The 25,183-nt window shown below is 42.0% G+C and overlaps 1 protein-coding gene across 3 annotated transcripts in view; it reads left to right on the forward strand.

Annotated features, from left to right (window-relative positions):
• ARHGEF10 (Rho guanine nucleotide exchange factor 10) overlaps window positions 1-25,183 on the forward strand; it is a 122,847-nt gene that overhangs the window by 11,729 nt on the left and 85,935 nt on the right. For all 3 annotated transcript variants that reach the window (XM_029050934.2, XM_029050936.2, XM_029050937.2), the window contains exons 2-3: window positions 6,779-6,868; window positions 20,556-20,723. In XM_029050934.2, the coding sequence (XP_028906767.1) occupies window positions 6,832-6,868; window positions 20,556-20,723 (205 nt within the window). In that variant the 5' untranslated portion in view covers window positions 6,779-6,831. The remainder of the gene's footprint in view (window positions 1-6,778; window positions 6,869-20,555; window positions 20,724-25,183) is intronic.

Genomic DNA, 25,183 nt, shown 5'->3' on the forward strand with positions numbered 1-25,183 from the left:
GATTAGACCGTAAGCCCGTCAGATGGCAGGGACCGTCTCTATCTGTTGCCGACTTGCTCATTCCAAGCGCTTAGTACAGTGCTCCGCACATAGAAAGTGCTCAATAAATACTATTGAATGAATGAATGAGACCCCTTTTTGGCCAAGTTTGTTCTCCAGCACCCATGTAATTGGACTCTCCCAAGCGCTTAGTACAGTGCTCTGTTGTAGTGGACTCTCCCGAGAGCTTAATACAGTGCTCTGCATATAGTAAGTGCTGAGCCCCAGATGGGACGTGGACTGTGTCCAACCTGATTAGCTTATCTCTACCCCAATGCCTGGAACATAGTAAGGCCCTAACAATAAGTAACACAATTATACAGTTACCAAAATATAATTGATTGCTCTGTAAATATCACTGATTGATTCACTCATGCCTGCTGACGTTTTCCAGTAAGGAATCCTGAAAAAAAAAATTAAGGAAAAAATATTTTTCAGGTTAGAAAATTATTTAAAATGACCTCTTCTTCTACAGGAATTGTGCTTCTGGATTAGACCATTATTAATCGTATTTATTGAGCACTTACTGTGTGCAGAGCACTGTACTAAGCGCTTAGACTAGGCATCAGTACTTTGAATTTGAGTGTCCAATCATCCACTCTTCTGTTGCACAGCCAAGATTTTGGCTGGCTTGCCCACCGTTCAGTTATGACAAGGTACCAGGGCACTCGTTTTATTTTGACGCTCGTTGCCAAGTTCCATTGCTTGGAAGCTGCAGCTGTTTTCCTCATGATCCAATAAAAATAATGATGATAATAGTGATATTTGACAAGCCTGGGGTAAACAGAGTCCCTGTACTTCACAGTCTAAGGGGTACAGGGGACAGGTCTTTAATCCCCATTTTACAGGAGAGGAAACTTGAGGCATAGAGAAGTTAAATGACTTACCCAAGGTTATACACAAGCAAGTGATGGAGCTGCTCTTTCTACCAGGCCGGGCTAAGTTCTGTTGGTTCGTCCATCACAACATAGCTGAAATCAGCCCTTTCTTCTCCGTCCAACTGCTAGCACATTAATCCAGTCACTCATCCTATCCCACCTTGATTACCGTATCAGTCTTCTGTCTCTCCTCACTCCAGTCCATACTTCACTCTGCTGCCCGGATCATTTTTCTACAAAAACGTTCAGTTCATGTTTTCCCCACTCCTTAAAAAAAACTCCCCGGTTGCCCACTCACATCCACATCAAATCTCACCATTGGCTGTAAAGCACTTCATCACCTTTCCCTTCCTACCTCACCTAGCTATTCTCTTACTACAATCCAGCCCTCACACTCGGCTCCTCTAATGTGAACCTTTTCTTTGTGCCTCGATCTCACCACCAGATTTTCTCCCACTTCATGCCTCTGGCTTGGAACGCCTTCCCTCCTCATATCCGACAGTCAATGACTCTCCCCTTCTTCAAAAACTTACTGAGGGCACATCTCCAAGAGGTCTTCCCTGCCTAAGCCCTCCTTTCCTCTTTTCCCACTCCCTTCTGCGTCACCCTGACTTGCTCCTTTTACTCATCCCTTCTTCCAGCCCCGCAGCACTTTTGTACCTATCTGCAATTTGTTTATATTAATGTCTGCCGTGCCCTCTAGACTGCAAACTCTGAGTGGGCAGGGAATTTGTTTATTGCTATATTGTACTCTCCCAAGCACTTAGTACAGTGCTCTGCACACAGTAAGTACGCAATAAATACACTTGACTGACCGACTGACTGCTCAAAAGGGTAACATGAGATCTGGAGCAGTGCAAGTTTCAGGTGTCCTGAGGAGAAATGCTCTAGGGTTGGTGCAGGCCACTTCCTCAAAATGGCACCTGTGACGTCGTCCCATTACACTGCCTGGCGCGATGAGTTTGATGTCATGGGTTCGGTATTTGGTACCTTCATTGAATAATAATAAAAATAATATTGGTATTTGTTAAGCGCTTACTGTGGGCAGAGAACTGTTCTAAGCGCTAGGGTAGATACAGGGTAATAAGGTTGTCCCACGTGAGGCTCACTGTTAATCCCCATTTTACAGATGAGGTAACTGAGGCCCAGAGAAGTTAAGTGGCATGCCTACAGTCACACAGCTGACAAGTGGCAGAGCCGGGATTCGAACCCATGACCTCTGACTCCCAAGCCTGGGCTCTTTCCACTGAGCCACGCTGCGAATGCCCATTTACAGAATGGGGGGAAACTAAGGCTAGCAGTACAGATGAAGAGAAACGACTGTCTGGCCACATCTCCACTGTACATACAGACTTACTTGTTCTTGGAAGACATCTGGTCCTGGGTGTTGAAGCCCGGCCTTTATGTCTGTTCCAGAGAGCCAGCATCTCATTGGATTCTCGTGCACGGCCTTTTAATGAGCCTTTTTGTTCCCGAAATTCGAGAGTATTGCGGAATGGTTTTGACGCTTGTCTACCCGGGATGGTCTTGACGCCATCATTAATGAATGAATCATTCAGTGCTAGTTATTGAGTGTTTGCTGGGTGCAGAGCGTTGTTTTAAGCACTTAAGAGAGACTTGAGAATTAGTAGATATGATCCCTGTTCACAGAGGGCAGGGCTCTAGCACTAAGTGTAGTGTCAGCATATGGTTTGCTTTTATAATCCTCCAACTGGCCCGGCATTCTCTGGCATTCATTTCATTCTGACCTTGGTATGGCTTGTGTAAATATTCAGGAAACAGTATGGTGGAGTGGATAGAGCACAGGCCTGGGAGTCAGAAGGTCTTTAATTTTAATCCCGGTTTTGCCAATCGTGTGCAGTGTGGTCTTGGACAAGTCGCTTCACTTCTCTGGGCCTCAGTCACCTCATCTGTAAAATGGGGATTAAGACCGTTAGCCCCTTGTAGGACAGCGACTGTGTCCAACCCGATTTGCTTGTATCCACTCCTTGCTTAGTACAGTGCCTGGCACGTAGTAAGCATTAACAAATACCATTATAATATTGTCATTCTATGCAATGCGATCAGAAACTATGAAAATGTGATTATTTACCCACAGATTTTTTGGTTAGACTTAAAACCATTTTTTTGTATATTAAAATAAGTACCCAAAGTACAAATGTCTGAATGAGTAAGTGTGCTAGGTATGTGTGTACATTTTAAATGTAGATATGTGGACTCCCTAAAATCTCATTTCATAGGAATCTTGGAGGACATCAAAATGCTTAGAAGAATATCTTCTATGTCTGGCTTTGATTTGGTATAGTGCTTTGTTGCTAAGATTCAGTTTCCTATTTTGCAGTGAAATGGAATATTTCCGTGATGCAGCGTCTGACCTGATGTAAAGAAATACTTGCATTTTCAATCAGTCATATTTATTGAGAGCTTACTGTGTGCAGAGCACTCTAGTGCTTAGAACAGTGTTTGGCACATAGTAAGTGCTTAACACTTACCATCATTATTATTGTTATTATTATTATTACTGAATTCAATGATGCAGTGCATTTTCCTGCATTGTGGTTTCTTTGGAGAGGACAAAAATCGACCAAAATTCATCAGCTCTGTTGGAAGAACCTGTCATTAAAATGGAGGGATTGTATTGTCAGGCTTTATTTCTGATTTTTCCTACAGCCTACTAACTCTAATGGCACCCAGTCTGCTTTGAGTCTTTATTTTCACAGGGCTAGTGTAAAAAGGTTGAAGGACTGCCGTGTATAATCTCCTTATTGACTCTTGGAAAAGTAAAATGAAACACAATGCTCCATTTGTAGAATAAACAATCCAGCTAATTCAAACATTGCTTTTTAAAGTAAATACTAACTTATGTGTCCTTAAGGTATACCTTTAGCAACTTGGAGAATAACCTAGAATGCATCCTGTTGGCAGCTGTTAACAAGTTAATGCCTTTATTACAACGTAAGAGTGAGTCAACCTCTCCTCCTCTGCACTTGAAGCAACATGCTCTCCTCTTGCTTCACCTTCTCTTTTATTCCTCCTTTGCTTTGTATATTTTAGTTTGTGCTGGGTTCTCTCAACCTGAGGCCGGGTAAAACATCAGAGTCAAGCCCCTGTGGCCTGATTTCATAAAAAAAAAATATATTTATTAAGACAGAAAAGAGCTAAATTTGGGTGTTAGTCATTCTCTACAAATTCCTGATGGGTGAAAAAAAAAAAAAACATCTAACAATTGTAGCTCTTCTGTGCCTGCTCTAACCTGTTTGAAAGTTATTCTGACTTAAACAAAGCTTAAGGCAGGGGATTTTCTGCTCAAGAACAGTTATCCAGAAGTTTATTTGTTCACTGTTGGGGAAAGACAGCTTGGAGCCGGGGAGGAGAAGAGGAAGAGGAGTGTTCACCGATGCTCCTGATGCAAAACTCTAATTGATGTTAATGAGCCCCATGTGGGATGAGGCTGTGTCTGACTCAATTAAATTTTATCTACCCCAGAGCTTAAACAGTGCTTGATCCACAGTAAGGTCTTTACAAATTCCATAATAATAGCAATAATGATCATTTGAATTCAAGGCTCAGGTGACCATCCATATCTCTGAAATAGAGATATCAGTCTCTACCCTGTCCTTACTTGTGATCCAGTGGCATTCATTAGGTGGCTACTTCCTGAGAAGTTAAACCCCTAGCAGAGTCCAGCTGAAGCAAAACACGCTGCTGTGTGACCTTGGGCAAGTCACTTAACTTCTTTGTGCCTCTGTTACCTCATCTGTAAAATGGCGATTCAAGATTGAGAGCCCCCTGAGAGATATGGACTGTGTCCAACCTGATTACCTTGTATCTACTCCAGTGCTTAGAATAGCTTAACAAATGCTTAACAAATACCACAATTACTATTATTATTATTATTTCTCTACCCTTAAGGGGCCGCCAGTCTAATGAATTATTTATTGAGTGAATAGTCTTTGGGTAGTTGTTTTTTTTTAAATCATGTAGTAAAGAAGCTGTCAGATGTGTTCCCAAGGAGCTCCTTATTAATAAAATCAACATTTGCTAACTATTGTTCTATTTGGAAAAGAAGGTCCTGCAATCTCATGATTGCCTCCATATAATTAAGGAGCTTAATTAATCAATTATATTTATTGAGTGCTTATTGTGTGCAGAACACTGTCCTAAGCACTTGGGAGAGTACAGTATAACAGACACATTCCCTGCCCACCATGAGTTTACAGTCTAAAGGGGATCCCTTGTATGTGAGCGTCTAGGCTGTTTTGGGCAGGGAATGTGTCCTTTTATTGTTCTATTGTATTCTCCCAAGCACTTAGTGCAGTGCTTTGCACATAGTAATAGCTCAAAAAATGTAATTGAATGAATGAGCTAAGAGGATGTCAGTAGTGAACTGGGAATTGGGGAGAGATTGAACTTCCCCTGTTATGTCGAGCTCTGTTTGTTCCAGTTCATTACCCTACTCTCTCCTCTCTCTCTCCGCACACAATTCCTCCTGCTCTCCTGTATATCCTCCTACTTCTGACTGCAATGAGAGAAAGAGAAGGAGAAGAGAAAGTGACCTGAGGTTATATAAATCATCTGACCAATAAATCAAGTTCTTTATTGAGTGCCCACAGCTGAACTGGGCAGCTCGGGGTACATTTCAAAGACCAGTCACGGTTTCTGCCCTCAAGGAGTTGACAATCTAATGGGGAGTTAAGACTAACTTAAAACAACACACGTCGATGAGCCTGTCTTGGGCAGGGATTGTCTCTATCTGTTGCCGAATTGTACATTCCAAGTGCTCAGTACAGTGCGCTGCACATAGGAAGCGCTCAATAAATATTGAATGAATGAATGCAGTGAAATAATTACAAGACTGAGGTTAAGGGAGTAAAAAGCGTCACAGGTTGGGCTAGGGGGTTGGATGGGCTTGATCGAGAGCAGAGACAAAATGCAGATGATCCATCAGCTTTCCTAAGGTTTTCCAAGTGGTTCCTAACAATAATAATAATAATAATAATAATAACAATTGTTTCTGTTAAGTGCGTACTGTATTCCAGGCACTGGACTAAGCGCTGGGGAGGATCCAACCAAGTCAGGTTGGCCACAATCCCTGTCACACTTGGCACTCACAATCTCAATCCCTATGAGGTAGCTGAAGCACGGAGAAGTGAAGTGACTTGCCCAAGGTCACTCAGCAGAAGAGTGGCAGAGCCAGGAATAGAACCCATGACCTTCCGACTCCCAGGCCCATGCTACATCTACACCATGCTGCTTCTCTACTTTCCCTACCTTGCAACTTCATTTCGTTCAGGGAAGCAGCTTGGCACAGTGTATCAATAGAGCATGGGCCTGGGAGTCAGAAGGCTATGGGTTTTAGTCCTGACTCTTCCACTTGTCTGCTGTGGCCTTGGGCAAGTCACTTCACTTCTCTGTGCCTCAGTTCCCTCATCTATAAAATGGGGATTAAGACTGTGATCCCTTGTGAGACAGGGACTCTGTAAAACCTGAGTATCCTGTATCTACCCCAGTGCTTAGAACAGTGCTTGACACTTAGTAAGTGCTCAACAAATACCATAATGATTATTATTCTGCTTTGTTAGCAATTGAAAACTGCATGTTTCTGGTGGAGAAAACTTGTCTATTCATTTGATGAGGATGCTAGCAAAGTGCACAAGTCTTTTTGGTATGGCTATAATGAAATTGTGTAAGGACTCTGAACCCAACCATTAAAAGCTCACTGAGGCCAGGAAATACGTCTATCCATTCTGTTGTACTTTCCAAAGCGCTTAGTACAGTACCATGCATGCAGTAAGCATTGAATAAATACCATTGATTGAAAATATGATTAATGGTATTTATATGTATTTTCTTTCCTGCAGGGGCATCCATTCCGTTAAAAAGCTAGAGTAAGAGGAGTGTAGGAGACTGTATTATGGACCAAGAGGGATTTCCTCCCCCACCACCTGAAGGTGAGTAGCTATCTCTCCACATAGATATGTGGACTCCCTAAAATCCTCACTATCTCACCACATCTTGCCCCATCCCTTCTGTCATTCTTCTTCAAATGCCTGCAAATCATTTCCGATCCATAGTGTCGTCATGGACATACCCTCTCCAGAATATCCCATCTTCTGCCATAAAGTGGTTCTGTCGTGTATCCATGGAGTTTTCTCGGTATAGATACGGAAGTCGTTTACCTTTGCCTTCTTCTGGTCAGTAAAAACTTGAATTTCTGCCGTTGTTTTTGATCATCTTGTTTAGGGTATCAAGTCAATCAGTCGTATTTATTGAATACTTACGGTGTGCAGAGCACTTTATTAAGTGCTTGGCAGAGTACAGTGTAACAGAACTGGTAGATATGTCCCCTGCCCACAAGAAGCTTGCAGTCAAGAGGGTATGGATTAACAAGAGAGCTTAAAGTCTTCTGAGCCTCAGAATGTTTGGTGAACACTGTTCTGGTCACTCTTTCTCTTATGTCACTTAATTTAAACTTATCTGTCAACTGTGGTTTATATTGAATTCTCCCAAGTGTTTAGTACGGTACTCTCAATAAATATGATTGATTGTTGTAACTGGGCTCTTATAAATCCATTGCTAGTACTTTGAACTGAAGAATTATCATTTAAGGTGGATCCATGGCCAGTTCAGAAAAGAACCAATTTTGAGTTGGAATTATCTCCTACCTACACAGAATTTTGATTTCGACTATTCCTTCGGTTGCTTAAGTCTGACTTTGACCAAGTGCGTCTCCATTTTTGTCTTGTCCAACAACTGGACAGTCAACCATTCACACAAATCAGTGGCTCTCCTCATCAGGAATATTTGCCCTTTGACACAGGCTGTATCCAGTTGTTGAGATTGTTACACAAAAAAAGCTGTCAAGTACTTTACCTACACTATAAAGCTCCTTGTAGGCAGGGAATTTGTCTACTAACTCTGATGTTTTGCACTCTCCCGGAAGCTTACTTAGTCTTCAGTGCTGTGTACATTGTAAACGTTCAGTAAATACAATTGATTGATTTTGAGGTGAGGCTACTACCTTTTTTTTTATTTGTAGGGTTAATTTTTTATTTTTGTTTTTGGGGTTTTTTTTGTTTTTTTTGAGCACTCATTGGTTGCTACTCACTTTACTATGTGCTTGTCTTTAGTGGAGCACTGATCAGTTAATAGAGAAGCAGCGTGGCTCAGTGGAAAGAGTACCGACTTGGGAGTCAGAGGTCATGGATTTGAATCCCGGCTCTACCACTTGTCAGCTGTGTGACTGTGGCCAAGTCACTTAACTTCTCTGTGCCTCAGTTACCTCATCTGTAAAATGGGGATTAAGACTGTGAGCCTCATGTGGAACAACCTGATTACCCTGTATCTCCCCCAGCGCTTAGAACAGTGCTCTGCACATGGTAAGCGCTTAACAAATACCAACATTATTGTTATTAAAATGCAGTGGGAGGAAGAAGAGGGAAGAGAACTTACTCTACCCAACTTCAAAGCCTTATTAAAATGACATCTTCTCCAAGAGGCCTTTCCTGTCTGAGCACTCACTTTCCCTACTTGCACTTGGATTTCTATGCTTTATTCTCCCCACCTTCAGCCCTACAGCACCTGTGTACATATCTGAAATTATATTAATTTCTTTTCCCCCGTACATTGTAAGCTCATTGTGGGCACCAACGTGTCCACCAACTCTGCTATATTGTTCTCCTAGCATTTAGTACAGTGCTTTGCAACAGTAAGTGCTCTGTAAACATACCATTGATTGAATGATTGCTTGCTGGGTGATCCCGAGGAGTAACTTAACCTCCTTCTTCAGTGATTGGTTGATGCCATTAATTGACAGAGTGAAAGGCAGAGGGTTTAGCTGAGGTTGCTTTTGCTGTGAGTTATTACAGAGCTGCCATTTTGCCTTCCTGGAATTTGGTGTAACCGGAAATCTCTGAAGTACAGTGCTCTGCACACAGTAAGCACTTAGTAAATACGATTGAATGAATGAATGAAAGAAACCAAAGCAGACGGGCCTAGTGGAATGAACACAAGACAGGGTCCTACTCCCAACTCTACCACTTGCCTGCCGTGTAACCATGGGTAAGTTACTAAACTCCTCAGTGCCTCAGTTTCTTTATGTGTTCTCCCTCTCCTTCTCATGAGAAGTATGCGCCTCGTGTGGGATAGGGACTATGACCAACCTAATTCTATCGTATCTACCCAAAACTTACTACTGTGCTTGGCACATAGTAAATGCTTATCTAAAACCATTATTATGATTTTGAATTCAAGACATATCCTAAAGAAGATTACCACATTTGCCCAAAGAATTGACCCACCCTGATTCTTGAGAAGGAAATGAGTTGTTGTTTCTTTCTTTTTTGGGGAGGGGGGAAGGGGAAATCACATAATTGTATGTAGTCATAGCTACAGTCCAGGGGTTGGGAGGTTGAGGAGGAGCAGTTAAGGGTTTTTAATTCATTAAGATTGCCTACAAGCCAGGGTAGGAGGAGCAGAAGAATGAAAACTTGGAGGAAACAGCAGGGGTTAATTCATTGAGCGCCTATTGTAGGCAGCACTTGGGAAAATACAGTAGAAACCAGAAAAACAGCCCCAAATGCCTCTACCCTAACTCTTCCTTCTCTCCACCTTTCTCTTCTTTTCCTCTTTACTCCTGATTCCCTTATTGCGAGACTTAATTCCCCACGTAATAGCCCATCCCCTATTTTGATTTGGAAAAAAAATAGAGCAGTTATGCAAGGAAGTACCATATTCCTCCAGCATTCTCCTAAGGAGAAATCATTTTTGATCTTGATGAAATCTGAAGTAATTTCCCTTCAGCTTTATTGAATGGGCTTTGTTTTCTACGGACATCATGGGCATACAAAATGCAAAGAGAAAAGAGGGGAAATGGGTGCAATGTTTTGCTCATAGCAAAACAGGTTTTTGAATAGTATGTAAAAGATTTTCATTCCTCATAATTTCTGCCGAGAGCTTTTTCTTTTTTAAAGTCAGTGATAAGTGAGGGATTCCATGATGTCTTTCTGAATGTTTTCCAAAGAAAAATTCTGGCTGAAGAAACATGTGAGTTTTATTTTCCTACATATACACATGTGGGGTGTAAGCATATTATTAAACGAATCAATAGTGAAGTCTGAAATGCCCCGCTTAAAAGTAGAGAGCTAAAATAATAGACTCAGGAGAGCTTCTGGATTACGTGAGTGTTTGTTTGAGCAACATGCTTACAAACTTTTAGTACAGGAGATTTTAACAATTTAGTTCACTTGTTACCATTACCAATCAATCCCTTGTTAGACCTTCTTGACTGCTTATTATGGGCAGGGATTGTGTGGGCAATTCTATTGTTTTTTGCTCTCCCAAGTGCTTAGCACTGTGCTCTGCACATAGAAAGTGCTCAGTAAATACCGTTGACCGACTGACCATTAGGATCTGTCATTTTAATGGAAGGTTGACATTTGAAATGCTTTGTTTATTCATTTTACCATTAAAGTTATGTTGTGCATATAGGCGCTTAATATGATTGATCTATGCAGCCAGGAACCTATAAGAACATACATAAAAATAAGTATAACATGAACAGTGGTATTGTACTCTCCCAAGCGCTTAATACAGTGCTCTGCACACGGTAAGTGCTCAGTAAATATGATTGAATGAATTAAGCCTCATGTAGTTAATGTTGTAATGATCTGCTTTGAATGTGGGAAAGGGACTGAATCCAACCTGATTATCTTGTATCACTGGGCAACATCCTGAGTGCTTACCAAATATCACAGTTATTAATGCATATTAAGCAATAGTTTAGTGATACGGAATACATAATATGATTTCACATTTTCGTAGAGATTCTGGAACAGATCACAATTTATACCTAGTAAATTTGAGACCATATAACTCTTGATGCAGACAGATTTTTAAGATCTGTGGTTGTATCACGATTAAATTGTACAATCAGTGATCAGGTAAGACTGTAACCACAGAATCGCAAATATCGATTTAAATAAGTAAATCCTGGTAGGTTGCTGTATGATTTCTGGGTGAACCCTTAGGAGAGGAGAATTCATTCCCATTTTAATGCAGTAAGTTAGTATTGCTAGGTTTGTAGCAAGCACAGGGCCCAAATTAAGAGCAGTAGAAAAAAAGAGTTGGCATTTGACTAAGATGAATTGTTTCTGAGTGATGGCCTTTGACAGCACATATGCAGTTACAAATGATGGTAAAAATCCGAGCCAAGACATAGGAAAGAATGAGAACAGAATATGAATTGTGGCTCTGAATAGTCCCATTATATGAAGCTGTTTTCAGCCTGTTCATTTTTGAAGTTCCTTTTAGAATGAAAACAACTTTCATAATGAAAGCTATATGCTTTTTTTAAAAAAAGAAGAAAGGAATATTTCAAATTCAGGAGTACATTTAAATGGCGATTTTTTTTAAACCAGTAAGTGCACTCTCAAACTTGTCGTTCCCCTTTTTGACACTGTCTTTTTGATGATGATAGATAAAAGTAATTAATGGATTTTTAACACCACCCTGGGAAGTTGATCTTTGAACAGGATATTGATTGATTGGAGCAGACAACCTTCTTCTTTGTTCTTCTCAATCCAAGCACCATTTTCCTTCAGCTATGAAGGTACTGGGACAGGGTTAATTACTTCTGAATCCAAGTAAATCTCTATTTAAGGTCCCAAGGGAGAACTGACTTTGGCAGATGGAATAACAGTAGCATCAAGTGAGCATCAATGGGTAATGCAGCATGGCTTAGTGGAAAGAGCACGGCCTTTGGAGTCAAAGGTCGTGGGTTCTCATCCTGTGTCAACCCCTTTTCTGTTGTGTGACCTTGGACAAGTCACTTAGCTTCTAAAATGGGGATTAAGACTGTGAGCCCCACATGGGACAACCTGCTTACCTTGTATCTACCCTAGTGCTTAGAAAAGTGCTCAGCACGTAGGATGCTCTTAACAAATACCATAATTATTATTTTATCAGCAAAAACACTCGGCCAGTTCAAAACGAAGAAGTGGCACGTTCCCTGCCCGTGTGGAGTTTATAACCTAATGTTGGTATTTGTTAAGCGCTTACTATGTACCGAGCGCTTGGGGTAGACACAGGGGAATCAGGATGTCCCACGTGGGGCTCACAGTCTTAATCCCCATTTTACAGATGAGATAACTGAGGCACAGAGAAGTTAAGTGACTTGCCCACAGTCACACAGCTGACAAGTGTCAGAGCTGGGATTCGAACTCATGACCTCCGACTCCAAAGCCCGTGCTCTTTCCACCGAGCCACTCTGCTTCATGGGGAAATTGCTTCATGCTTCATTCTGCTAATGGGGAAATTGGACTGAAAAATATAGAAAGGGTAATCAAAATAGATGACTGAATAATAATTATGGAATTTATTAAATGCTTACTGTTCTAAGAGCTGGGGTAGATGAAAGTTTTTCATGTCAGACACAATCCATATCCCAAAGGGGGCGCACAGTCTGAGTAGGGAGGATAACACGTATATGATCCCCATTTTCCAGATGAGGAAACTGAGGTGCGGAGAAGTGAAGTGACTTGCCCAAGGTTACACAGCAGACAAGTAGGTGAGCCGGAGTTAGAACCCATGACCTTCTGACTCCCAGGCCCAGGGTCTATCCAGGTGGGAGTTCAGTGGGAGAAATAGCACACCTTTCTCTAGGTATATTCAAAATGATGTTTTACTGAGCATGGTCAGTACCCAAGAAGTAAAGCCACTCACTTGGGACAGAGTGGTGTTCCCCCCAATGGCCCCTTGGGCCCGTTGGATTCTCCTTCCAGTTTAAGGTACCCACAGTAGTAGGAAAGAATAATAATAATAATAATAATTGTGATATTTGTTAAGCCCATTCTATATGCCAGGCACTGTTCTAAGTGCTGGGCTGGATACAAGTCAATTGGTTTGACCACAGTCCCACATTGGCTCAGAGACTCAATCCCCATTTTACAGATGAGGTAACTGAGCTCAGAGAAGTGAAGTGACTTGCCCAAGGTGACACAACAGACAAGTGTGGAGCTGGGATTAGAACCCCTGACCTTCTGAGTCCTGGCCCTGTGCTCTATCCACTGTGCTAGCAGGGGGAGTGTTTTCATTTTGAGGGTTGAACCAGGCTATGGAGTTGTGCACCTCCTACTCCACGTGGAATGACTCATCTCCCTATGCATACCGTTTGAGCCGGCCGGATACTTTGGTCACCTGATGGGAATCTCCCGGTGGTATTCCAAGAGCTGGACCGAGCGAAGGACGAGTCGAGGAGGTGGCTTAGGTAGCGCCATAGTCCTCATGGCTGTGGAACTGCTCTCCCCCGTGACATGAGCCCTGCTGCCTTTCTTGTTCCAGATAGGCCCATTGAAGAACTCATCTCCATTTGGGATCACCCGATGCGGAACTGCCTCCATCCAGCTGGTCGATCCGGAATGGCTTCGGCTTGGCCAACGCGTTCGCGTTCCGTGCCCCATCGAGGGCCTCCTGGTCCCTGATGGGTCTTGGCAAATGCATGCGGAACAAAGAGCCCCGTGCAAATTCCACACCGTCAGTCCCCCATCTAGCCCGAAAGCTTGTTATGGGCAGGGAATGTGTCTGTTTATTGTTCCTTTGAACTGTCCAGAGCACCTAGTACAGTGCTTTCCACACAGTAAGTGCTCAATATACATGATTAAATGAGTGAATGAAAGGGACTGTGTTTGAACTATCTTGTATCTAGAACACTGCCTGGCCCATAGTAAGTGTTTAACAAGTACCATATTAATTATTATTATTAGACTGTAAGCTCCTTGTGGGTAATAATAATAATTACGGTATTTGTTAAGCGCTTACTATGTTATTATGTGCTGAGCACTGTTCTAAGCACTGGGGTAGATACAGGTTAATCAGAGTGTCCCACGGAAATGTGTCTGTTTCTTGTTATACTCTCCCAAGCACTTAGTAAGGTACGGTACACACAGTAAGCGCTCAGAACAATAAAATTGACAGATTAACAAATACCTTTTTTTTCAATATATAAAAAAAGGACTTGAGAATTGGAACTGTCCAGTGATGGAAAGCCAAGTAATACCTCCAGTCCCTGTCCCATATGGGACTCAGTCATAATCCCCATTTTGCAGATGAAGTAACTGAGGCCCAGAGAAGTGAAGAGTCTTGCCCAATGTCCCACAGCAGACAAGTGGCGGAGCCGGGATTAGAGCCCAGGTCCTTTTGACTCCCACTCTGTACTCCTCCCTCTGTCTTCCGCATCGCCTATACGCTCAGATCTGAACCCTTTAGGCACTTAGTATTCAACCCACTTTAAGTTCCACAGCAGTGATGTGTACACATCCTTTATTTGTTTCAATAGCAGTCTTCCCCCTTGAAGCTCCTTGTCTGCAGAGAATCTATCTATCAACTCTGTTGGGTTTACTCTTCCCAGATGCTTAGTACAGTCCTCGACACAAAGTAAATGCTCGATAAGTACCACTGATTGACAGAGTTTCAGGATGGAGGAGCAGAGTGAGGAAAAAAGAGGGGAGAGATTCATGAGTGAGGTACAATTAGGTCAACCAGGGAGGAATTCAGAGATTAAGGAATTAAAGAGTAAGGAAGTAGGGGTTGAAGTGAGATATGTACAGGAGAGATGTGTACAGTGGATGAGTTAGTAGAGTGCCTTGGAGTTAGTGTTCTGATATGATTTCTTTAGTCTGCACATTATAGGCAATAAATAATTTTCAAATTAATCCAACTTTGGGGGGGAAGGTTTAAAAGCTCTTAAATCACTTTAAACTTCTACTTTTCTGGGCGCTGATTAAAATTTGAAAACAAAGGATCCTATCCCCACCCTCTCATTTTGTGTATCTTGGTGTTGTCCTGTTCTTCCATTTATGTTTGTGTTGGTGTTTTTTCTCACCAAGCCGTAATGACCTAGCGGGAGGAGCAGATACTTTTAATTAAATTTTGGACAGCCTGTAGCACAGTGCTTAAAAAGGCCTCATGGATGGCCTAGCCATGTCTAGGTGAAAATCACTGAGTAGCAATGATGGATTTTTGTTCCAGAAAACTCCCCAGGAAAGATGCTAGTTTGAAACCAATGTTTTGAAATGGTCTTTTGGAAAGCAGAAACTTTCTCACATTAAGGAACTCACCCTGACATCTTCAAGATCTGTTTAATTTCGTTTAATTCCAAAGTATTGTCATGTGGACACATCTTTATTTTTATTATTTTATAATTCCAACTGTGCCTCTTGCCTTTATTTTCATGTCAAAAAAATACCGGAGAGGGAAGAAAAGTAGAAATGGTCAGAATAAGGATATCACTTAGGCTCTGTGCTTTCATTAGATCCTGCCTCCTGATTCATTTAGCTCCTGCTAATGAAGGTTGAAGTTTACATCTTCGCAGACCGGCAAAAGACATTTTATATCAATACTGTCAATTAACACTATCTTAATTTTCTTCACGCTCATGGACTTGCAAGATGCAGGCATCAGTTTTCTCTATCCTTGTTTTTAAAAGTTGGCCTACCATTATGTATTCTTTCAGATGTTACATATTTTTGAGAAACAGCTCACGGCGATAATTCTGTCAGAACTTGATATCCTGTATTTATAAATAGATGCATGATTTCCTGCATATTATTATGTATTCATGGAGTATGACTGCTAGCTGATGCGACAGAGTCAGTCGATGGTATTTATTGAACAATCACTGTGTGCAGAACACCGTACTAAGCACTTGGGAGAGTGTAATGCAACAGAGCTTCTTCTGCCCACAAGAAGTTTATAGTCTAGAGGCCAAAGTCACAGTTTAACAAATGGCGTTGGGTGAAAGCTGCACAATCCTCTTTTAAAATTTCAACAGAATCCCCTCTACTCTAGACCGTGTCCAACCTGATTCACTGTGTCTACCCCAGTGCTTAGAACCATGCTTGACCTGGTTTTGCTGTCCAGCATATGTTAGACACTATCAAAAACCATGGTAATAATGCAACAGAGAAGCAAGGCGCATCTATCCCCTCCCTAAAGGAGCTCACAGTTTAGTGGAAGAGACTGACTTCCATATGGAGAGGAGGAAGAGCTTGAGTCAATAAGATATGAACATAGGTGCTATCAATCAGTGATATTATTATGCACTTATTGTGGGCAAAGCACTGTACTAAGTGCTGGAGAGGGTACAAGCAAGTAGGGTTGGACTTAGTCCCTTTCCCTCATGGGGCTCACAGCCTCAGTCCCCATTTGACAGAGGAAGTAACTGAGGCACAGAGAATTAAAATAACTTGTTTAAGGTCGTGCAGCAGACGTGGCAGTGTCAGGATTAGAACCCATGGCCTTATGACGCCCAGGGCCACTACGCTATGCTTTTTCTCTCAGAAGAGGTATGACCATAGTTCTGTGGGGGATTGTGAGTACCCAAGTGTTGCAACAACTTGAATCCATTAGCTTCCTCAGTCATTTTATAGAACTGGTGTCCTACTCTTGTGGATGTTTTCATATTTCCCACCTCGCGTAGGATTTGGGATGTCTTCCCTTCAGAATATCATGTCTCAGACAGCTTATGCTTTCTGAATGTTACCTCATCTACGGCCCTAAGTGTTGTGCGGTAAACTATTTTCAAAGTTCAGATTGACTGAGCCCCAAATTCATGCCTCAGTTCTTTCAGCCCAGTTGAGGATTATTTCAGTTGCCCCCGACCAGTGGTGAGTTTGATAGCTACAATTCCATCGTAAATGTTGAATGCTGTTACTACCCCAGAAGTTCTTCTGGCCTGTTAATTGTAAAGCAAGGCTTGTGTAGTGTTTGATTCCTTTCTGTGGTCACCGGGACCTCTTTTCTCTTAATGCACCCTAGTGTGCTGAATGCTATTCAAAGCAATGAGAGAGGAAAGGAAAAAAAAAAAAAACCCCACTCCACTCCACTCCAAGCTGTTCAGAGAAGGATATGGGCTGGAAAATATTCTAGTTATGCTCTTAAGTGGATGAATACAAATGTTTAAAGAGGTGTGTCATGTTGCAGAAATAAAACAATAATAATTGAGGTATTTAGGTGCTTACTATGTGCCAGGCACTGTACTAAGTGCTGGGGTAGGTACAAGCCTATCGGGTTGGACACAGTCCCTGTCCCATGTGGGGATCACAGTCACAATCCCCATTTTACAGATGAGGTGACAGAGGCCCAGAGAAGTGAAGTGACTTACCCAGAGCCACAGAGCAGACAACTGGTGGAGCTGGGGTTAGAACCCATGACCTTCCCGATTCCCAGACCCTTGCTCTATCCACTACGTCATACAGAAATAAAACTTAATTTTCTTCTTGAAGAAAAGCTTCCTCGCTGTTCTTCTGGGCTCAAACCACTTTAGTCTATACTATACTCTCTTTATACTGTTCTCAACTCATTGCATTAAAATGCCATCGCCCCACTCCCCAAAAACTTCCATTGGCCACCCATTTCCCTCCACATTGTTTCCACTGAGTTCTTCACTTTCCACTGGCTTTCTTCACCTTCTCCCTTGCAACTTGCAGTCTTTGCACAGGTAGAGGATCTAGATTTAGGGGGCAAAGAAATAGGGCAGGGGAAGTGAATCCCAAATTAGGTGATCATGCTAGGGCAAGAGAACAGATTAAGTGGTGAGATGGGTGTGTGTTTCCAGGGAGACGGTTCGGGTTTTATAGTGATAAATTGGAGTTGTTTGGTTTTAGGGAGAGAGCAACATCTGGAGATGAGTTCCAAGTTTAGTTTTGACTGTTAGGGAGAATAAATATGGGCGCAAGCACTGGTCATCTCACAGTGATGTCATTCACCCTAATATAGGGGTTAGAGAATTTTTGTGGGAACGGACCATAAGCCTAAATGGTTTATCATGAGACAGAGCCAGGGTGTTTTCAATCGCATCTGTCCTCTGTGCCTCTTTTTCATCTGTCAAATAGAGTTGCAAAACCTCTTCTTCCTCCCCCTTAGACTTTGATCTCTGTGTGGGCCAGGGACCGTGTCTGACCTGACTATTTTGTGTCTACTCCAACTCTTAGTACGGGTTTGGCATAGTAAGCTAAGTGCTTAGTACTGTGCTCTGCACATAGTAAGTGCTCAATAAATACTATTGAATGAATAGTAAGTGCTTAAAAGATAGCATTCTTATCACTTTTATTATTGTTATCAAATGCCTGGGTTGAGCAGGGCTGGTTCAGTAGCTGCTCGCTTTCAGACTGCAGTGGGAATGGGGAATGAGGAAGAACTGGGCTTCCCTCCATCCAATGCCCACATACCTTTAATCATTTGAGAGGTGGCAGGGAGAGGGAGGGTGTTATCTTTCTGAGGAGAGTAGGATCCTCCTCTAGACTATAAGCTCCTTGTGGGCAGTAAAATTCATTCATTCATTCATTTATTCATTCAGTCGTATTTATTGACCTTATATTCATTCAGTCGTATTTATTGAGCGCTTACTGTGTGCAGAGCATTGTACAGAGCGCTTGGAAAGTACAATTCCGCAATAGAGACAACCGCTGCCCACAATGGGCTCACAGTCTAGAAAGGGGGAGACAGACATCAAAACAAGTAAACAGGCATCAATAGCATCAATACAAATAAGTAAAATTATAGATGTATATATATATCACTAATATAAATAAATAGAATTATAAATATGTACATATATACACACATATATTGTGTGCAGAGCCCTGTACTAAGTGCTTGGGAAACTACAATGGAACAATAATAAATGGTGACATTCCCTGCCCACAGTTAGCTTACAGTCTAGAGTTGGGGGAGAAAGACATCAATACAAATAAATAAAATTACACTCATGCATTCAATTGTATTTATTGAGCAATTACTGTGTGCAGAGCAGAGTACAATTCAGCAATCAAGAGAGACAATCCCTGCCCACAACAGGCTTACAGTCTAGAAGGGAGGAGACAGACATCAAAACAAGTAAATAGGCATCAACAGAATTAATATAAATAGAATTATAGATATACATCAAAAGTAAACAGGCATTAGTATAAATAAATAGAATTATAGATGTGTACATATATGCACAAGTGCTGTGGGGTGAGGAGAGGAGGTAGAGCAAAGGGAGCAAGTTGGGGCGATGGGGAGGGGACGCTGAGGAAAAGGGGGCTTAGTCTGAGAAGGCTTCTTGGAGGAGGTGTGCTGGGAAGCAGCGTGGCTCAGTGGAAAGAGCCTGGGCTTTGGAGTCAGAGGTCATGGGTTCGACTCCCGGCTCTGCGACTTGTCAGCTGTGTGACTGTGGACAAGTCACTTAACTTCTCTGTGCCTCAGTTACCTCAGCTGTAAAATGGGGATTAACTGTGAGCCTCACGTGGGGCAACCTGATTCCCCTGTATCTACCCCAGCGCTTAGAACAGTGCTCTGCACAGAGTAAGCGCTTAACAAATACCAACATTATTATTATCCCACCATCGACAGCAGCTCCAGCCAACTTTGAGTGCTGCTACTTTGCAGCCTTGAACTATGAAGTGCTATCATTATCAAATCTTCCTAGCATAACTGACCATCTGGTTAGGATTATTAAGGAAAATCTGAAGAGTTCCTATTTGTTTCAGCCTATCATTAAATTTTGGCCTCCACATCACTGTGGGGTTTATGTTGTCAGCATTTAAAGGTGGTTTTCCTTCCAAAATAAAGGGTTTCCTCGGGGATGAAGGAGCTTAACATGTTTCGTAAAGGATTTCTTTGGCCCAGTTCAGAGACTTTCTGATTTTACCAAGGGATGTTTTTCCATAGTGAAAAGCAGACATCGCGTTTCCTATCGACTTTATGTATCTAAATTTATTTTGCTTTTCTTGTACAATCACTGCTCAAGTTCAGAAGTTCTAAAAGTATAATATGAAAAAAGCAATTTCTCTGTTGATAAACCTAAAGAGTCTTTCTCTAAATTGGACTAGCTTTGTTTAATCTTTTTTTTAAAGTACATTTAAAGGACATTGCAAAAAGTATTTGATAATTATGGTGAATGCTTTTTTCCTAGAAAAGTTACAATCCTGAAAAATAAGGGGAAAGGGTGAATATTTCTGCTTTTTCACTAATTAGTCTATACAACTAATATAGTATTCTGGTCTGTAAGAAAATGAACTGATTTTTCTTTTTTTTTTGCCTAAACAAAGCCTGCATGCAAGGTCTTGTTGCAGAAATATGTTGGCTCAGCAGTTCTTTGCCTCCTGAAGAAACAGAAGCTCTTTCTGGCAAGAATTGTATCGCTATGGAAACATAAACAATAAAGTGTTATGAATGTGAGAGTCAATCATGGATACAGAAGCATGTAATAGCTAGTGAAAAGATTGATAATATCAGTAGAGTGTTAAAAACCCTCACCCACCAACCTTGTTTTTTCCACCACACACCACCATCCAGAGGAACAGCTAAGAGCATTTTAATGTGTTACTCAAGTTTTGAAGTGAATTTGTATTAGTGGAGTGATTCATATGTCTTTCGTGGTCATCTGGTTTGACAGAAACTTGAGAGTAAGACAATTAGAGTTCCCCTACCTATGACCTCCCCTTTTTAAGCATTTTAAAAGCTAAAGAAGAAAACGACCTTTTGTCGTCATGGTGAATACTCGTCACTGCTTTCTAACTTGGCATCTCCGTATCAGAACGCAATAGCGTTGGTGTTGCTAAATGTCCCAAAAAAATTCACTGTAGGTCTTTTGTTCAGTTCTAGAAAATGAATTAAAAAACGGTGTCTCTAATGAGGAGGAGGAAGAGGGAGAACAGTGTGACTTTGACAGCAGAGATGAAATTCCAGAAGCAGACAGACAAAGCGTCGAGCTACCTATTGCTGCCCCTAAGTCACTGGAAGTAAATGAAGAAAGTGCAAGTACAGGTAAGTCTTTAGCTTGCTACTCAGTGGAGGGATGAATTTTCAGTGGATGCTCTCTAAGTCTGAGATCGACGTGGAAAAACAATCGCAGTGCCTTTCTAGAAGGCAGTGGGGCTGGGCAGAGGAGAGTTTTTGCTGCAGTCGCAGTGGAAGTCATTACCCCAAGGCAGATATTGCATGACTACTCCTCAGATCCAAAAAGGCAGTTCTTTTGCTGTTAGTCTCCTTTCAGATGGGAATGGCCTGGGCCTGGGAATGATGATTCGAAGCCAGAATCGATGGCAGCTGCATGCAGAGAGGCAGGGAGAATGGGATAGAGGGTGAAGGAAGCAAGTTGAAAGTGAAATTCTTCAATTCCCAGCACAGTGTCAAGATAAATCACCTCATGGTTTCAGATCAGCGAAGATACCTTGCTTAACTGAAAATACATCTTTGGGTTTGAGTGGTTTTCATTTTTGGTCCTATTTTCCAGGGATTATTTTGTTGTGTTTTTTAACAAATTCAAAAAAAGTATTCAGTGTGCTATTTTTAGAGAAACTTTTAATCCCTTTAAAATGTAAACATTGAAAGTTGTTTTTTTTTATTATTATGTTCACCGTGCTAGCCTAAGTGAGGTGAACAGACTAAAACAAAAACACTAGAACAGAAATAAACGAGTCGTTCCTTCTAGAGACTGAAGTGGTCCCATAAGTAGAGTTTTGCATTATGGTTGATCTATGCCTGCCAAGAGCAGTGTTTTTTGGGATCTTTTTTAAAAGCATTTTTCAGTGGAGTTTTTTTTTTAACCTGAATCATCATACAACTCATGCCACTAACCATGCTCCATGCTCACTATACTGATGTTTTTCACCATGGATCATTGATTTCCCTCACCCTTGTTTTTTATGGTATTTAAGTGCTTATTATGTGCCAGCCACTATTCTAAGCACTGGGGTAGATACAAGCTAATCAGGTTGCACACAATCCATGTTCCAAATGAGGCTCGCAGTTTTAATCCCCCCCCCTTTTTTTTAAAAGTATTTGTTAAATGCTTACTTTGTCCCAGACACTGTTCTAAGCACTTGGATAGATAAAAGGTAATCAGGATGGACACAGTCCATGTCCCGTATGGAGCTCACAGGCTTAATCCCCATTTTAGAAAGGAGGTAACTGAAGTGCAGATAGGTGAAGTGACTTGCCCAGGGTCACCCAGCAGACTTCAAAACCTTACTGAAGGCCCACTCCTCCACGAGGCCTTCCCAGACTAAGCCCCACTTTTCCTCATCTCCCATTCCCTTCTGCATCACCCTGACTCTCTCCCTTTGCTCTTCCCCCCCTCCCCGCCCCACAGCACTTATGCCTACATCTGAAATTTTATTTATTTATATTGATGTCTGTCTACTTGTATTGATGTCTCTCCCCCTCTAGACTGTGAGCTCATCGTGGGCAGGGATTGTCTCTCTTTATTGCTATACTGTACTTTCCAAAGTGCTTAGTACAGTCCTTTGCACACAGTTAACGCTCAATAAATACGATTGAACGAATGAAGTGGCGGAGCCGGGTTCGGAGCCCAGGTTCTTCTGACTTCTAGGCCCGTGCTCTATCCGTTAGGCCACTCTGCTTCCCTGTCCCCTTTGGAGGATACACAGGGATTGTCGATGTTAGCCTAGATTCTCCGGTTGGGATTTCCCATCTCATGATGCCAGCCCTACTGCCATGCTGGGTAACCCGGGGGCTACCTAGAGTCCAAGTTAGGCTGGCACTGGCGTCAGATGAAGGATTAATTGTGATTTCTTTTGAGCGTTTGCTATGTGCCAGGCACTGTACTTAGTGCTGGGGTGGATAGAAGCAAATCAGGTTGGATCCGGTCCCTGTCCCACGTGGAGCTCACAGTCTCAGTCCCCATTTTATAGGTGAGGTAACTGAGGCACAGGGAAGTGAAGAGATTTTCCCAGGGTCATTTCAGCAGAAAAATGGCGGAGTGGGATTAGAACCCAGGACATTCTGACTCCCAGGACTATGGAGACATCGACAGCTGCTGTCTGACACTTCCTCATCTGAATGATCTTTCTCCTTCCTGTCCTGTCCTATTCCTTTTTCACTCCTGTTTGAAAGTGAAATTTTTCTCTTCTCCCTTCTTCTTCACTTCTACTCTGCTTTCTCATTCGCAACCCGTATGTTTTCAACATTTCCTCTTCATCACCCCTTTCTTTTGGATTTCAAGTGTTTTAAGATGTCTTGAATAAAGGTTCCAAACCATAAGAGACCAGTGAGACCTAGTGGATAGAGCATGGGCCTGGGAGACAGCAGGATTTGGGTTCTAATCCTGCCTCCTCCACCTGTCTGCTGTGTGATCTTGGGCAAGTCATTTCCCTGGGCCTTCATTTACCTCTTCTGGAAAATGGGGATTGAGACTGTGAGCCCCGTGTGGAACAGGGACTGTGTATAACCTTGTATCTACCCCAGCTCTAAGTATGGTGCCTGACACATAGTAAGCACGTACTCAGTGGAAAGAGCCTGGGCTTAGGAGTCAGAAGTCATGGGTTCTAATCCTGGCTCTGCCACCTGTCAGCTGCGTGACTTTGGGTAAATCACTTAACTTCTTGGTGCCTCAGTGTAAAATCCCCATCTATAAAATGGGGATTAATAATGTTGGTATTTGTTAAGCGCTTACTATGTGCAGAGCACTGTTCTAAGCGCTGGGGGAGATACAGGTAATCAGGTTGTCCCACGTGGGGCTCACAGTCTTAATCCCCATTTTCCAGATGAGGGAACTGAGGCGCAGAGAAGTTTAGTGATTTGCCCACGGTCACACAGCTGACAAGTGGCAGAGCTGGGATTAATAATAATAATAATAATAATAATAATAATAATAATAATAATGTTGGTATTTGTTAAGCACTTACTATGTGCAGAGCACTGTTCTAAGCGCTGGGGTAGACACAGAGGAATCAGATTGTCCCACGTGGGGCTCACAGTCTTAATCCCCATTTTACAGATGAGGTAACTGAGGCACAGAGAAGTTAAGTGACTTGCCCACAGTCACACAGCTGACAGGTGGCAGAGCCCAGGATTCGAACCCATGACCTCTGACTCCAAAGCCCATGCTCTTTCCACTGAACCACGCTGCTTCAGCTGATTAAGACTGTGAGCCTCACGTGGGACAACCAGATTACCCTGTATCTACCCCAGCGCATAGAATAGTGCTCGGCACATAGTAAGCGGTTAACAAATACCAACATTATTATTTACCAAGTACCATTAAAAAAAAAAATAAAGGCAGCTGTTTATCATCCACACGACAGTCACTGAAAGGTCATGTCCCAGGCATAGTTTTGGAGGAACCAGAAAAAAAAAAATTCACGGCTCCTCCTGACATGAAGTTTAATACGAAGAGAAAAATGGGGAAAGATCATGAGATCCAAATACATATGTATCTATACACGTTTTTAGAATACACAATCAAACTTCCTTTGTTACATAGAAAAGATTGTGGGTGAGTGAACTTGCTAGCCTGTATTATATTTGCATAAGAAATTACCAGATACGACTCCAGCTTCACCCAGCAGGTAGGAGGACCGAGGTTCTCTCAGCTTGCTTCATTCATTCAGTCGTATTTATTGAGTGCTTACTGTGTGCAAACCACTGTACAATGCACTTGGGAGAGTACACTAAAACAATAAATGGACACATTCCCTGTCCACAATGAGCTCACTTACTTGTCTTGTACTTCCCTGTTAGTACGGTGGACTCTGGGCATTCCATAAAATACTCTTACTATTACTGCTGCTTTTTGGATGTCATTCCCAGAGATTCTGGGAAATGCAAGCCCTGAGAAGTGTACTTTCCAGGTTATATAGGTACTGTAAGAATATTTTTTCTACTTTCCCTTCGCCCCTTGGCTCAACTCTGCCTTCAATAAGGGCTTGTACATTTTTTACTCTCACCCCACAAAAACAACACACACCTATTTTACCTCATACACAGATTTTGGAAAGAAGTGGAAGGACCCATATATGTATATATATATATATATATATATATATATATATATATATATATAGAAATTGCCACCAGCACATAACTTTTCAATACCCAATTTTCGAAAAAAAATTGTGGTATTTGTTAAGTGCTTACTGTGTGCCAGGCACTGTACTAAACGCTGGGGTAGCTATAAGATAATCGGGTTGGACAGAGTCCCTGTCCCACATAGGGCTCACAGCCTTAATCCCCATTTTACAAACAAGGAAACCTAGGCACGGAGAAGTGAAGTGACTTGTCCAGGGTCACACAGCAGACAGGTGGAGGAGCTGAGATTAGAAACCAGATCCTTCTGACTCCCTAGCCTGTTCTCTATCCATTACGCCATGCTGCTCTCCAGTTTGGATAGGATTATCTTCCTTGTTTGCCGGTGATATTCTTTTCTCGGTTGCTTGTTCTCTGTCATCTTCTAATGCACTTCATTCCCAGCAGTCTCATGATAG

Source organism: Ornithorhynchus anatinus, chromosome X1 (genome assembly GCF_004115215.2).
Source record: "Ornithorhynchus anatinus isolate Pmale09 chromosome X1, mOrnAna1.pri.v4, whole genome shotgun sequence".
NCBI lineage: Eukaryota > Metazoa > Chordata > Mammalia > Monotremata > Ornithorhynchidae > Ornithorhynchus > Ornithorhynchus anatinus.